Source organism: Bufo bufo, chromosome 5 (assembly GCF_905171765.1).
Source record: "Bufo bufo chromosome 5, aBufBuf1.1, whole genome shotgun sequence".
NCBI lineage: Eukaryota > Metazoa > Chordata > Amphibia > Anura > Bufonidae > Bufo > Bufo bufo.
Genome location: NC_053393.1, coordinates 350,542,014 through 350,556,913, shown reverse-complemented (window position 1 = coordinate 350,556,913; position 14,900 = coordinate 350,542,014). Strand labels below are relative to the sequence as shown.

At 39.0% G+C, this 14,900-nt stretch overlaps 1 protein-coding gene across 1 annotated transcript in view; it reads left to right on the top strand.

The window, feature by feature from the left end:
- MYO10 (myosin X) overlaps window positions 1-14,900 on the top strand; it is a 256,328-nt gene that overhangs the window by 225,667 nt on the left and 15,761 nt on the right. Inside the window, exons 29-36 of the mRNA XM_040431698.1 lie at window positions 2,397-2,490; window positions 3,604-3,659; window positions 4,043-4,185; window positions 7,076-7,270; window positions 7,365-7,522; window positions 7,652-7,775; window positions 9,471-9,768; window positions 13,681-13,888. Coding sequence (XP_040287632.1) covers window positions 2,397-2,490; window positions 3,604-3,659; window positions 4,043-4,185; window positions 7,076-7,270; window positions 7,365-7,522; window positions 7,652-7,775; window positions 9,471-9,768; window positions 13,681-13,888 — 1,276 coding nt within the window. The remainder of the gene's footprint in view (window positions 1-2,396; window positions 2,491-3,603; window positions 3,660-4,042; window positions 4,186-7,075; window positions 7,271-7,364; window positions 7,523-7,651; window positions 7,776-9,470; window positions 9,769-13,680; window positions 13,889-14,900) is intronic.

The following is a 14,900-nucleotide window of genomic DNA, read 5'->3' as shown; positions in this document are numbered from 1 at the left end:
GTTTCTCCATAACCGAAAGCTAACATAATAACAGTTATTTGATGTTGCTTTCAGTTGTGTTAGGCCTGATTCGGATATTTCAGAATATGTATTTCAAAATGTAATCAGAGTATTTTCTGTCTGTCTGGTATCCGTGTCTGCAACGGATAGCACTTGGACCCATTCTGGTCAAGTCACATCTCTGTCTTTCCAAGTGGACCGAGGGTAGCACTGGGAAACTGAGGACATGCACTATTCTGGTTCGTGTCTCATGAAACACTGACCCGGAGTCCATTGGAGACAGTTGTCTCTGGCAGTTAGCAGGTCCATGTCCTACACATAAATATGCACTGAATGTTTTGGCCATAATAGAAAAATTTGAATACAGCTATCTGAATCCAGCCTTAGTCAATTACAGCATTTTCACAGATCACTGCCAAGTTATGTAGCTTTTAGATTTTCAAGACTAAAGTCGAGAGGAACAGTGTTTCCCATATAAGAGTAGAGAACTTCCTTCAGGTTGGGGTCATTTATCAAGGACACATTACATGTTATACAAAACTTAAGTAGAAGCCAGCACGTACTAATGTTGGCCTTATCTGTTTTGTGACCCATCGCTAACTTTTCCAAAACACTGGTGGAGATAGATCGCGATTGCTGTGTTTCCAGTAAACACATGGAGCAACTCCTAAATTAACACGTATTCAGCAGTTACTTCATCAGTGTTATGCTCTAGTGCAGTGATGGTGAACCTTTTACAGACCGAGTGCCCAAACTGCATCCCAAAACCCACTTATTTATCGCAAAGTGCCAACACGGCAATTTAACCTGAATACAAATATAGTATATCTTCCATGTACGTAATCATTTAGCTATAGCCTGCCTACATTCAGTGCGCTGCCTGCACTGTTCATAGTGCGCCCTGCGTTGATAAATGTAGGAAAAGCCTAAGGCATATTGGTACACCATAGACTTTTTTCCAGGGTGCGGGTGCCCACAGAGAGGACTCTGAGTGCCACCTCTGGCACCCGTGCCATAGGTTCGCCACCACTGCTCTAGTGCAACTGAAGTCGGAAAAAAGAATTGCATGAAATGCATGTTTCTTGTATAAAAGCCATGGCTAGTTCTTGTCGTGTGGTGGGAAACAAAGAGGCTGAAGGTGGGTTCTTAACTAGGCAACAGTCAGTTTACTTCAGGTAAATGGCTTACAGTTTCTTATCAGGAGGCCTGAGGTACAGCTCTTTGGTGTGTAGGAGGGGTGGGTACAGCACACCCCTGCGGTTCATCTACTCTGGCAACTGATCAACCCTGATACTCTAGGTAATGCTTGGCTTGGCCTTGGTGCCTTGCATCTTATATAGGCTTCTGCTGCACCGGCTCATCTCCTGATAGGCTGGGCTGGGTCACTCACCAATGCTTTATGTGCCTGCAGCTTGGTCCTACTTGCCAAATGAACCTAACTCTACACTTGGGGCTGTATATCTAGCCATCCCCCAGATTCCTCCCAGGTGGGTCATGCTGTCATCTGACATGTGTGTCCAAACAGTATTTTCCCCATATTGAGGCAATAATTCCTCAATTTGGCAATTGCTTCTCCACATCCTTACATTTGTATTGATCAAGATCCTTGCGTCCTTGTCTTCCTCCTTTGCCTAGTCCCAGACTTTTTAAATTCTGTCTGTAAGTGAGCAAAATAATGGGGTAGACTGAAGGGATTAACAAGTGACAGTAGGATCAGACTATGCACAGGGTTTATTTTGTAGTCTGTAACCATGGAAACAAATAGCTCTGTGTGGGAGATGTATGCAAAAACAGGATAAGGCTACTTTCAGACTTGCGTTTTGGCTTTCTATTTGTGAGATCCGTCATGGGCTCTCACAAGCGGTCCAAAACGGATCAGTTTTGCCCTAATGCATTCTGAATGGAAAAGGATCCGCTCAGAATGCATCAGTTTGCCTCCGTTCAGTCTCCATTCCGCTCTGGAGGCGGACACCGAAACGCTGCCTGCACCGTTTTGCTGTCCGCTTGATAAAACTGAGCCAAGAACTGACACAATCTGGCTGACTTTCAATGGAGTTCATGACAGATCCGTCTTGGCTATGTTACAGATAATACAAACGGATCCGTTCATGACTGATGCATGCGGTTGTATTATTGTAACGGATCCGTTTTTGCAGATTCATGACGGATCCGCCCAAAATGAGAGTGTGAAAGTAGCCTAAAGCAGTATTTAATCAAAAATAGCTGAAAGTTGCTAAAGTTTTCAGCTTACATGCATGGCTGTAATTACATGGTTAATTTGTATATACTTTATGGAATCTGTAAAGGAAAAAATAAATAATTAGACTATTTTGCTTCCAAAGCCTATGTTATAGTGAAAGCTTCTGAACTATGTGCTATCTGTGTTCTTCCTACAGTCAGTGGTTCAGCGTTATGAGCCAGGTTCAGTCATCCACAGAGCAGGAAATTCGGGAGATGCACGATGAGCAAGCAAATCCACAAAATGCTGTGGTAAGTGCAAATCCATTCATCACTCAGCAGAGTGTATTATTCAGTGATTATTGTAATCCTACTAAGGCAACATATGTCTGTCTGTAATGCATTACTTTGTACAGAGCAGTTAGGTTAAGGATGAATCTGCTCCTGTATAATACATTGTACCAGAAATGCAGAATGAAAATATTATATGAATATAATAAGGATAACATAACTTATCACAGTGAACTGTCATTGCTGTGCATATTTCTGATCCGAGCGCCATGGACTCATCTGATGCTGATGGCATATCCTACTTTAGTATTGATAAAACTGGTTGATAAGTATTGTCATTGATTTATCAGAGAAATTTACACTATGTTTGGACACTACATTGTTGCCACCACACGAAATGATGTATGCTCAATATGTAAGCAGCTGTATGCCCATTTTGAACTAAAGGAGTGTGAACATATACTAGCAAAACATATGCCAAAAGGACTCTCATTGCATATGTTTGGCAGGTTTAAGGAGTTGTCCAGTCTTGGAGCCAACTACTGCTCTGATCCAGACCTGTGCCCCTGAACATAAAAAAAAAGTAAGACTCACCCATCCACTGCCCTACCGCTGCTCTGCTCCCACTGAAGCCCGTGATTGGCCGCAGTGGTCATAAGACTAAGCTACTTCCTGGTCAGGAGTGGAGCAGCAGTGGGACGGCAGGCAGGTGAATCTTACTTTTTATATGTTATGGGGCAAAGGTCTGGATCAAAAAGTTTGCCTGCTCCAAAGGCGGACAAACACAACTTTTTCTGCTTAATATCCTTTATCTGCTGCAAATATCTCAAAATATGATTTAAGTTTCCAGTAGACTATAACACCATCCATAGGCAGTCCTGGAAGTAAGTAGTTACAGTGAGTTTTTCTTATACAGTTCCCCATCTGATTTTATCATTTAAAAATTATTCATTATAATTATTATTATCATCATCATTATTAATATGCTTATTATTATTTTATGGATCATTTATAGTATTTATCAGAGCCTAGGCCCACTGTAGGATTACCTTGGTACCAAAGAGGTCGAATCTGACCCTGTAGATGAATGTTTCCTGTTGTCATTGCTAAAAAGGATCATTTGTCTCTGTACAGGGGACTTTGGATGTTGGATTGATCGATTCTGTCTGTGCTTCTGATAACCCTGACAGGTAAGTATTCTCAAAAATAAGAAATATGTAATGATTGTGTATGTTATTATTATGTAGATAGTATGCTCATATTCCAAGCACATTTAGGAAGAAGATTATAACACAGCACATAGATGGATACTCACACATCAGCATATTAGCTTACAATCTATAAGGCATGAGAGCCGGCTTACAAAACCTATAGAATGGTACATCTGCAAATTATTTCCATCACCACTGGGCATCTTTACAGTAAATAGCAACAAAGTGAGAGTTCACTTATTTCATATGTACTTACCTGCACAGGGAAGGTAAACCATTCTTGGTCCATTGACTGTTGTGCAAACAGTGTCCATATTTTCTTTACAGCTAATAACATTTTCTCACCTTTTTTCCATCTTTAGACCAAATTCATTTGTAATCATCACAGCAAATCGCGTCCTTCACTGTAACTCAGATACTCCAGAAGAAATGCATCACTGGATAACATTACTGCAAAGGTCGAAGGGCGACACCCGAGTGGAAGGACAGGAATTCATTGTTCGAGGTGAGAAGCAAATCCTGCTTAGTACACCTGACCTAATTAAGTTTGTCCGCCCCAGATCTCAACAAATTCTCTAATCAGATGAGCAGAACATTTCTGAACACTATATTCATATATTCATGCGCACAACCATGTTTTTCATCCATGTGCTAACCGCATTATTTACAGACAGCAGACTGACCCATTCATTTCTATGGGGCCATGAACACTGCAGTGTGTTTTGCGGATTCGTTTTTCCTTTCCGCAACTTATAGCACACATTCTATTCTGGTCCATTTTTTAGACGAGAATAGCCCTTTCTACTGATGGGAGTGAGAAAAACACGGAATGCACATGTAAAGTTTGTGGATCCTTTGTATGTGGACCGAAATATGGACACAGCTGTGTGCATGAGGCCTTAAAGGAAATGTATCATCAGAAAATGACATATTGTTCCAACCACTTTTTTATGTTAAACATATTCTTTTTTAGAATTTTTGGTGTTTTTAAACAAATTCATGTCACTATCTGTATTTAAAAAAAATTATATAATCCAGCAATTTTCACACAGGCCACTAGGTCTAGTAATAGGTCATGATTTCCTGTTCTGAGCAGGTAACTTTCCGGTAGCCATTATTGTTATCAGCACAAACACAATTACAATGACAAGTAACACCTCTGTATAGATAGCACAGGATCCACCATTCACAATAGGTGATAACACAGCTGATTAGCTCACTCCTGATCTCTGCACAGACCACAGAGCATGCCTAGAAAACTCTCCCATAGAAGTCAATGGGGTCAGCTCCTGTCCATGTATCTATGGCCCATGTAGCTGCTCTGAAAAGACAGGAGGTATTACGGTAACATCTTTAGGCCTAGTAGACAGTGTGAAAACTGGAGCATTATATACATTTTTTAAATATAGATAGTGTCATGGAAAAAAAAAAAAATTCTAAATAAAAATGTGATTTAACCAATAGGTAATTTTCTGATGACACATTCCTAATAAAGGGCGTCTGTCACTAGTAAACATACCGCCGTGTGGGGTAGGCGCTCCAAAACATAAGCACACCCTGTTGTTGACATCTTACATGCTCACACAAAAATTATTGTGTTCCAACGGCACTCCCCAGCACAGCAAAAACTTTATAGGGACAAAATATCGTATGAACGATCATTTGTCTGAACATACGTAAAATGATTTAACAGTTTAAATTAAAAAAAGTGAGTAGTGATCGACTTGCTATATCATCGGTCGGTGCTCATTATGGGCTCATTATATGCCCATGTGAGTGGGCCTTCAACATATTTTCCCACTACAAACACGTATAGGACATAAGCGCCTGACCACTTGGACCCCTAGGGATCCCAAAAACAGGAATCACGGAGTCCCATATGAGAATGGAGGGGTGGGTGCATGACCAGAAGCTCCAATCACTGCCAAGCACAGCGCTCGCATTATTTCCGTCAATCCCATAAAAGTGAATAGAGCAAATGGTCACACATGGGCACCACCAATTATTTCGCTTGAGGGACTCCAGGATCTCCATTTCATGATCAAACATTTATCCCCTATCATGAGAGACTTACTAAAATGAGTTACCAGTCAAATTCTGGGAATTTCAAATTTAATTCAGTTTTTTTGCAAATAAAGCTTATTGTGTAATGGAAAGTTGCACAATTATCTAATATACTTTCCGTTTCAATTCCTTGTGGTTTTCAAGATCTCTTCTTACTTCTTTGTTTGCTCCCAGTCCATACAAATTGGTCCGGTCATATGATGGGCACACAGACGCATGCCGTGTTACAACTACAGTACAGCACTGTCTTGTAAAGAGATGAACACGCATGTATCCAGCACATGACCAGGACTGATTTCTATTCTTTGGAAGCAAAAAAATGAAGGCTACTACTGAATGAGGTAAGTAAGGTACAAAAACTGGACAATATTCCATTATGCAATGAATACCCTTTATTTGCAGTACCAGTAATAACCCTTCAGATTCTCCCAGCGGTATTTACGTTATTTTCAGAGCTCTTCCTATTGCAGTTGTGTAAAAAAAGAATAAATTACGGATATCTGACTGATATTTTTGCAATCCTTGCATATGATGGTTGATATGTAGACATGTAACATGCACTTTAAAGGGCCACTAAACCTTTAAAAACCTCAAAAACATTTGAGCAGAAATCAACCAGACAAATAAATACCTTCTTTTCTCCAGCCCCTTCATCATCGGCTGGGGACCTACTCTTATCTCTTTTTAGTTACGTACGTATACTATCATTTTGAGAAAATATACCAGAAACCAAAAAGATTTATCCCTAAACTGGGTCCGACCAAGTTGACTTAAAAGGTTTTTTGGGTTTGCATCAACATCCTTTAAAATGATCATTTCTGAAGGTAGTTGTAATTATGTAATGTATTTTTTTTTATCTTTATTGCTCCTATATTCTATTCTGTGTTAAAGCAGTAATAGGGGCAGTGATAGGGGAGTGTCTATGTAACTAGCTGGGTGGGAGGAGCTGCAGCAGGAAAGGAGAAGTGCATTATGGGTTTGGTTGGATACAGCAACAGGAAGTGCTACATACAGGATGTACTCTACATGGTGAAAACAGATCCAGAGAGTCCAAATTGAAAAAGAGAAAAGCATGGGGAAGATGTACATGAGGAACGCAACTACATGAGAATATCTTTTAGTAATCCCAGAAAAGCCCTCAAATGGGCCCAAAAGAAGGAATTATTATTATGGCTCGCCCACAAGTTGTTCAGAATGGATGTATGGCATCTATGGCTTTTACTTGTTTTTACCTTGAAAATTTCTCAAAGCATAATATAACCATGATTTATTTCATTATCAGAAAAAATAGCATCAGAATTAATATTACCGTATATCTTTTTATATTATAGGCTGGTTGCACAAGGAAGTGAAAAATAGCTCTAAGATGTCTTCATTGAAGCTAAAGAAACGTTGGTTTGTCCTTACCCACAATTCACTAGATTATTACAAGAACTCTGAGAAAAATGCCATTAAACTGGGCACCCTGGTTCTTAACAGCCTATGTTCTGTGGTACAGCCGGAAGAGAAAATCTTTAAAGAAACTGGTAATTAACTTTTGCTTTTAAATATGCTCTTGGATGTTTGAAAACCTGAAAAGTCAATATTCCATATATTCATGGACATCAATTTGTTAATCAGGATACTGGAACGTGATAGTGTATGGACGCAAGCACTGTTATCGCCTTTACACAAAGCTATTGAATGAAGCTACAAGGTGGGCCAGTGCTATCCAGAATGTGATTGACACTAAGGCGCCTATAGACACCCCAACACAGCAGCTCATACAGGATATCAAGGTGAGCATCCAATACAATAAACTGGTTGCTGTAAAGCCAGTGGTGCGCTTTCAACTAGTATGGCCTGGGCGCCATTAATGAACCACAGTAACTAACCACATAATAACCACAACTTTGTATTTTTTTAAGGAAAACTGCCTAAATAATGAAGTCACAGAGCAGATATACAGAAGAAACCCAATCCTTCGTTATACTCATCACCCCTTGCATTCTCCACTGCTTCCACTGCCATATGGAGACATCAACTTAAACTGTACGTTATTTCGTATCTCTGTATATATGTTAAAGTGGATCTGTCACATTGAATATTGTGCCTCATCTGCAAATAGCATGTTATAGAGCAAGAGAAGCTGAGCAGATTGATATATAGTTTTGTGTAGAAAGATCCAGTATCATTTGTATTTTTATTTATTTCTGTGCATATTCTATGTTTAGGAGTCCAGTGGGCGGTCCTACACACGCAGTCCTTCTTTCACTGAGACCACCCTTGGTCCAAATTTGCCAATGAATAAAATGAATGTATTTTACCAAATTTTTTACTGAAAAATTGCATAGTGTATCCAGTTCAGTGCATTATAATGCTATTAATGCAAAGGTGCTGATACTGTAAGCACTGACTTACTAAATTCTCAGTTAAAGGATAGCTCTAGAAAATGAAATATGGCTTTCTACCATCAGGGTCACACATGGTATAAAGCCAATATGTTGGGTGACAGCCAAGTTAAAGGGAATGTGTCATCAGAAGATGGCCTATTGTTTAAATCATGTTTTTATGTGAGTTTTTTTTTTACATTTTTCCATGTCACCATATATGCTTAAAAAAAAATGAACACAGCAATTTTTACACTGTATGTTAAGATTTCCTGTCTTTTGAGAGCATATACAGAGAAGTGAGCTGATCAGCTGTGATATCACCTATGGCTTATCTATTGGCTACTTGCACAAGACCGTATGTGTTTTGCGGTCCGAAAAAAAAAAAAACGGATGACATCCGTATGCTGTTTTTTTATTTTTTATTTTGCGGATCCATTGTAACAATGCCTAAAACGGACAAGAATAGGACATGTTCTATTTTTTTGCGGGGCCATTGAAATGAATGGGTCCGCATCCTATCCACACAAAAAACGGAACGGAAACAAACAACGTTAGTGTGCATGAGGCCTATAGAGGTGTTACTTGTCATTGTAATTCTGCCTGTGGTGATAATGATATGGACTTCTGAAAGGTTACCTGTACAGAATAGGACCTAGTGGCCAGTGTGAAAATTGCATTTAGATATGGATTATATACATTTAAAAATTATAGATTGTGACGTGGAAAAAATAAATAAATCACCAAATATTTATAAAAATATGTTTAATATAAAAACGTGATTCAAACAATAGGTGATTTTCTGATGACACATTTCCTTCAAAGTTTGATTTTAGTTGGCTCAGGACTACATTCCAGTGTGATAATTCTCTTCTTCATTAGGGCTCGTTCACTCGAACGTGTGATGCCCGTTGCCATATTGCGGACCACATTTGCGGATCCGCAATACACGGGCACTGTTCTGTGGTCATTCCGCATCAAATCCGAGAGATGCGGAATGGAAGAACGGAACACTACGGAAACACTAAGGAGTGCTTTCTGGGGTTCCGTTCCGTGCTTCCGCACCGCAAAAAGATAGAACTTGCTCTATCTTTTTGCAGAACGGAAGGTTCGTGGACCTATTCAAGTGAATAGGTCTGCGATCCCCATGCGCCAGCCCCACGGACAGTGCCCGTGCATTGAGCCCTTACACTGATAATGCAGTCAGATACTAGCTATATTTGTAGTAATATCAACCCTCTTAAGCAATTATCATTGTCAGCAGAGCACTTTATGTTGATTTAATCAGATTCCATTATGATCTTAATATTATGAGATATGTTTAGGAATTAATTACCCATTTCATTTCTTGTTATAGTGTTAAAAGACAAAGGCTATACGACACTCCAGGATGAAGCCATGAAGATTTTCAATTCTTTGCAGCAGCTTGAGTCTCTCCCTGATCCTGTCCCAATATTTCAGGGTATTCTTCAGACTGGTCATGACTTGCGACCATTGAGAGATGAGCTATACTGTCAGCTGATTAAACAGACCAACAAATCTCTCCATCCTGGCAGCATTGGCAACCTGTATCATTGGCAGATACTCACTTGTCTGAGCTGTACCTTTCCACCTAGTCGCAGCATTCTAAAGTATCTCAAATTTCATCTGAAGAGGTGAGATAGAACTTTAGTTGTTATATAAGTACTATTTAAATTACATATTTTATTTAGCCCTTACACATTTAAAAAATTAATTTTATATATATATATATATATATATATATATATATATACAGTATATATATTATACACACACAAAATATATGTATTAATACACAGTGCATTTCGAAAAGTCTTCAGACCCCTTCACTTTTTTCACATTTGGTTATGTTGTGGCAAAAATTTTAAGAAAATCACGTTTTCCCCTGAATAAAAATATTAAAACAACATTTTAGAAATGTTTGTAAATTTATTTAAAAAGGAAATACTAAAATTTTGCATGGATGTAAGTATTCAGACCCCCTTGCTATGACACTTCAAATTTAGCTCTGGGGGCCTCTCATTTCTGTTGATCAATCTTGATTGGAGTCAACCTGTGGTTATATCAGTTGACTGAACATGATTTTGAAAGATGCACCCCTGTCTATATAACGTCTCACAGCTTGCATTGCATATGAGAGAAAAACCAAGCCATAAGGAGAAAAAGACTGTAGAGATCAGAGACATGATTGGGTTAGGGTTAGATCTGGAAAAGGGTACAAAAAAAATTCTGATACACTGAAAGTCTCCAAGAGCACATTGTTCTTAAATGGAAGACGTTTGGAACAACCAAGACTCTTCCTAGAACTGTCCGAATGTGCTGTATTCCATTTCAAATAAAACTATCTCAAATAATGGAAAGATTTCCTTAGATAAGTTAAGATTCACATGATTTGGGTCCATGACATAAGACTGGTAGATAAGACTCATAAAAGGTGGGCACTATTAAAGGGGTTCACTTTTTTTTTTTTCTCCACTGCTATCGGTACCTGGTGGAGAAATCCATACTCGCCTACATCTCACTGCTCCACTCTAGCTCGTTGGGTCCAGGGCTGTGTTCACTGGACTTTCAGTCCCTGTCTATCTCCGCTGTGACGTGTCCCTAAGCAGCTTGTGACACAGCACTGATGTGTCTCTTGGGGACATGTCACTGCAGAGACAATCGTTGGCTGCAATGCTGCACGTGTCCCTGTCCATGCAGAAGTTAACAGACAGGGACCAGAAGTTCAGTGAAGAAAGGCAGAGAGCCACAGAGATAGAATGGAGCAGCAGGGAGCAGATGAGTATGGATTTCTCAGCAGGTACCACTGGCTGAGGGCAAATAAAAAAAATAAAAAAAACTGGATCACCCCCTTTTAAGGGTCTTAGGATGTTTTAACCACTTCACATCCGTCCATAGTATATAAGCGTCCTATGGGTGGATGTTTATCTCTGAATGGACGTTCTGGAACGTCCATTCAGAGATGGCAGCTGCACGCTAATTGTGCAGCTAGCGAGCAGGGGGCTGCTGTCAGTGACAGCAGGCCACCCCAGAGAGAAGGCAGGGACAGTGCCCAGGTGTCTCTGCCTTCTAGATCGCTGTATACATAGCGCTCAGGGAGCGATATGCCTGTATACAGATCAGGAAGCGCTATATAGGGAGAGTGCAGGAGCTGTCAGGTTTTTCACAGACCACGATCAGCCCTGCACTAAGCCTGTACATCGTTGTGTTCTGCTGTACAGCCTCTCTGGGGGCTGTATTTCCACTGTAACTGGGGCTACTATATCAGCAAGTTATCAAAAAGGCGTATGTCCCACACAATGGTACAAATAAAACAGTCACCTCATCCCACAAGAAATGAGCCCCTACATAAGAAAATCGCTCAAAAAATAAAATAAACTATTGCTCTCAGAACATGGAGACATTAAAACATAATTTATTTGTTTCAAAAATGCTATTATTGTGTTAAAGTGAAATAAATGAAAAAAAGTATACATATTTGGTATTGCCACGTCCGTAACAACCAGCTCTATAAAAATATCTCATGACCTAACCCCTCAGGTGAACACCGTCAAAAAAAATTCTATAAAAACAGTGCCAAAAAAAGCCATTTTTTGTCACCTAACATCACATTAAGTGCAACACCAAGCGATTAAAAAGGCTTATGCCCCCCAAAATAGTACCAATCAAATTGTAACCTCATCCTGCAAAAAATGAGACCCTAACTAAGACAATCGGTCAAAAAATAAAAAAGCTATGGCACTCAGACTATGGAGACACTAAAACATCTTTTTTTTTGGTTTAAAAAATGCTATTAATGTGTAAAACTTAAATAAATAAGAAAAAGTATACATATTAGGTATTGCCACGTCCATAACGATCTGCTCTATTAAAGTGTCACATGACCTAACCCCTCAGGTGAACGCTGTAAAAATAAATAAATAAAAACTGTGCTAAAACAACCAATTGTTTGGTCACCTTGCCCCATAAAGTGCAATAATGAATGATCAAAAAATCATATGTACCCAAAAAATGTACCAATAAAAACATCAACTCTTCTTGCAAAAAAAGAGCCCCTGCACAAGACGATCGGCAAAAAAATAAAAAAAATATGGCGTTCAGAAAATGGTGACACAAAAACATAATAAAGCATTTTTGAAAAAAAAAATGTAAAACTGAAGCAAACAAAGAAAGTAGACATATTTGAAATCATTGCGTCTGTAACAACCTACTCTACAAAAATAGCACATGATCTACCCTGTCAGATGAATGTTGTAAAAAATAAAAACAGTGCCAAAACAGCAATTTTTTTGTTACCTTGCCTCACAAAAAAACTAATATAGAGCATTTAAAAATCATATGTACCCCAAAATAGTACAAATAAAACTGGCCCCTTATCCCCTAGTATCCAAAATGGGGTCACTTTTTGGGAGTTTCTACTGTAAGGGTGCATCAGGGGGGCTTCAAATGGGACATGGCATCTAAAAACAAGTTCAGCAAAATCTGCCTTCCAAAAACCATACGGCGCTCCTTTTCTTCTGCGCCCTGCCGTGTGCCCTTACATCAGTTTACGACCATATGTGGGGTGTTTATGTAAACTGCAGAATCAGGGTAATAAATATTGAGTTTTGTTTGGCTGTTAACCCTCAATGTGTTAAAGAAAAAAATTTATTCAAATGGAAAATCTGCCAAAAAAGTGATATTTAGAAATGCCATCTCCATTTTCCTTTAATTCTTGTGGAACACCTAAAGGGTTAACAAAGTTTGTAAAATCATTTTTGAGTAACTTTAGGGGTGTAGTTTCTACAATGGGGTAATTTTGGGTGGTTTTCACTATGTAAGCCCCAGAAAGTGACTTTAGACCTGAACTGGTCCTTAAAAAGTGGGTTTTGGAAATTTTCTTAAAAATTTTAAGAATTTAAGCTTCTAAAATTCTAAGCCTTCTAACGTCCTAAAAAAATAAAATTACATTTACAAAATGATGACAACATAAAGTAGACATATGGGGAATGTTAAGTAATAAATATTTTATGAGGTATCATTTTCTGTTTTAAAAGCAGAGAAATAGAAATTATGAAAATTGCGAATTCTTCAAAATTTTGGGTAAATTTTGGAATATTTTATAAATAAAAGGTGAAATATATCGACTCAAATTTACCACTGTGATGAAGTAAAATTTGTCATGAGAAAACAATCTCAGAATGACTTGGATAAGTAAAAGCGTTCCAGAGTTATTACCACATAAAGTGACACATGTCAGATTTGCAAAATTAAGCCTGGTCAGGAAGGGGGTAAATGGCCCGGATGTGAAGTGGTTAATTGCTTTCAAATTGTATTGCGATTTGTGGTAGCAAATGAGGATATGTTTGGTATCAATGGTCTGTGGAGAAATAGTGTATATGAGTTAGTTGCTCTAGTTATGGTGCACAGTAAAGGCAATATTTTCAGGCTGGACTTTGGCTTAGTTCATCTGCATCTATTTCAATGTTTTATAACTTTTCATAAGATTTATCTTGCAAGTAAACCAGCTAATGCTTTGTATGTATTTTGTTATTTTACCTTCCTAGAATACGAGAACAGTTTCAAGGTTCAGAGATGGAAAAGTATGCTCTATTTATCTATGAATCATTGAAAAGAACCAAATGCAGGGAGTTTGTGCCATCTCGAGATGAAATTGAAGCTTTAATGAAGAGGCAGGAAATTACAACCACAGTATACTGCCATGGTGGAGGAGCTTGCAAGATCACTATCACTTCTCATACCACAGCTGGCGAGGTGAGACCTTAACATGGGTGGTCTAATACAGGGTGAGGAAGGTTTACAAAAACTAGTAGAAATCAAAATTGGACAAGTCTTCCTCAATGACCAACTGATTTTTATTTTTCATAGGCCCTTTGAGAAATTAAAGTAATCATTTGGTTACATGACTGATAACTTTATTTCCTTCTTAGACTACTTTCACACTAGAGTTTTAGTTTTCCAGTATTGAGATCCTTCATAGGGTCTCAATACCGGAAAAAAACGCCTCAGTTTTGCCCCCATTCACTGTCAATGGGGACAAAACTGAACTGAACAGAACGGAATGCTCCAAAATGCATTCCATTCCGTTTAGATGCGTTCCCAGACCGGAGAGCAAACTGCAACATGTTGTAGTTTTCTTTCCATCCTGGAATGCGGAGCAAGACGGATCTGGCATGACCCACAATACAAGTCAATGGGGACTTATTAGTTTTCTCTGACACAATTTGCCACAATAGAAAACGGATCCGTCCCCCATTGACTTTCAATGGAGTTCATGACGGATCCGTCTTGGCTATGTTAAAGATAATACAACCGGATCCGTTCATAACGGATGCAGATGGTTGTATTATCAGTAACGGAAGCGTTTGTGCTGAACCCTAGCAAAAACGCTAGTGAGAAAGATGCCTTAAAGGGAATTTCCACCTGGACAACCATGTCCATATACCAATTCTGTGTCTCCCTCTGGTAGCCAGAATGGTGAGCCGATGCAATGAGCAGCTCTTGTTCTACAGACTGGGCACAACTACAAGTGATATGGTTACCCAATGTTTTTAGCGGGTGACGTTTAATACTACCGTACCTTGAAATGTCTACACACCAAAAACTGAAGGACCAATCACATAGCCTGATTTTCAGGCAGATTATCGCTAACGAGCGTTCATATGGCTGCTTGTTGGCGATAATCTGCCTGTGTTGCTGATTACCCAATTAATGACTATCGTTCATCAGATAATAGATCGTTGGTGCTGTCACCGAAATCATAATT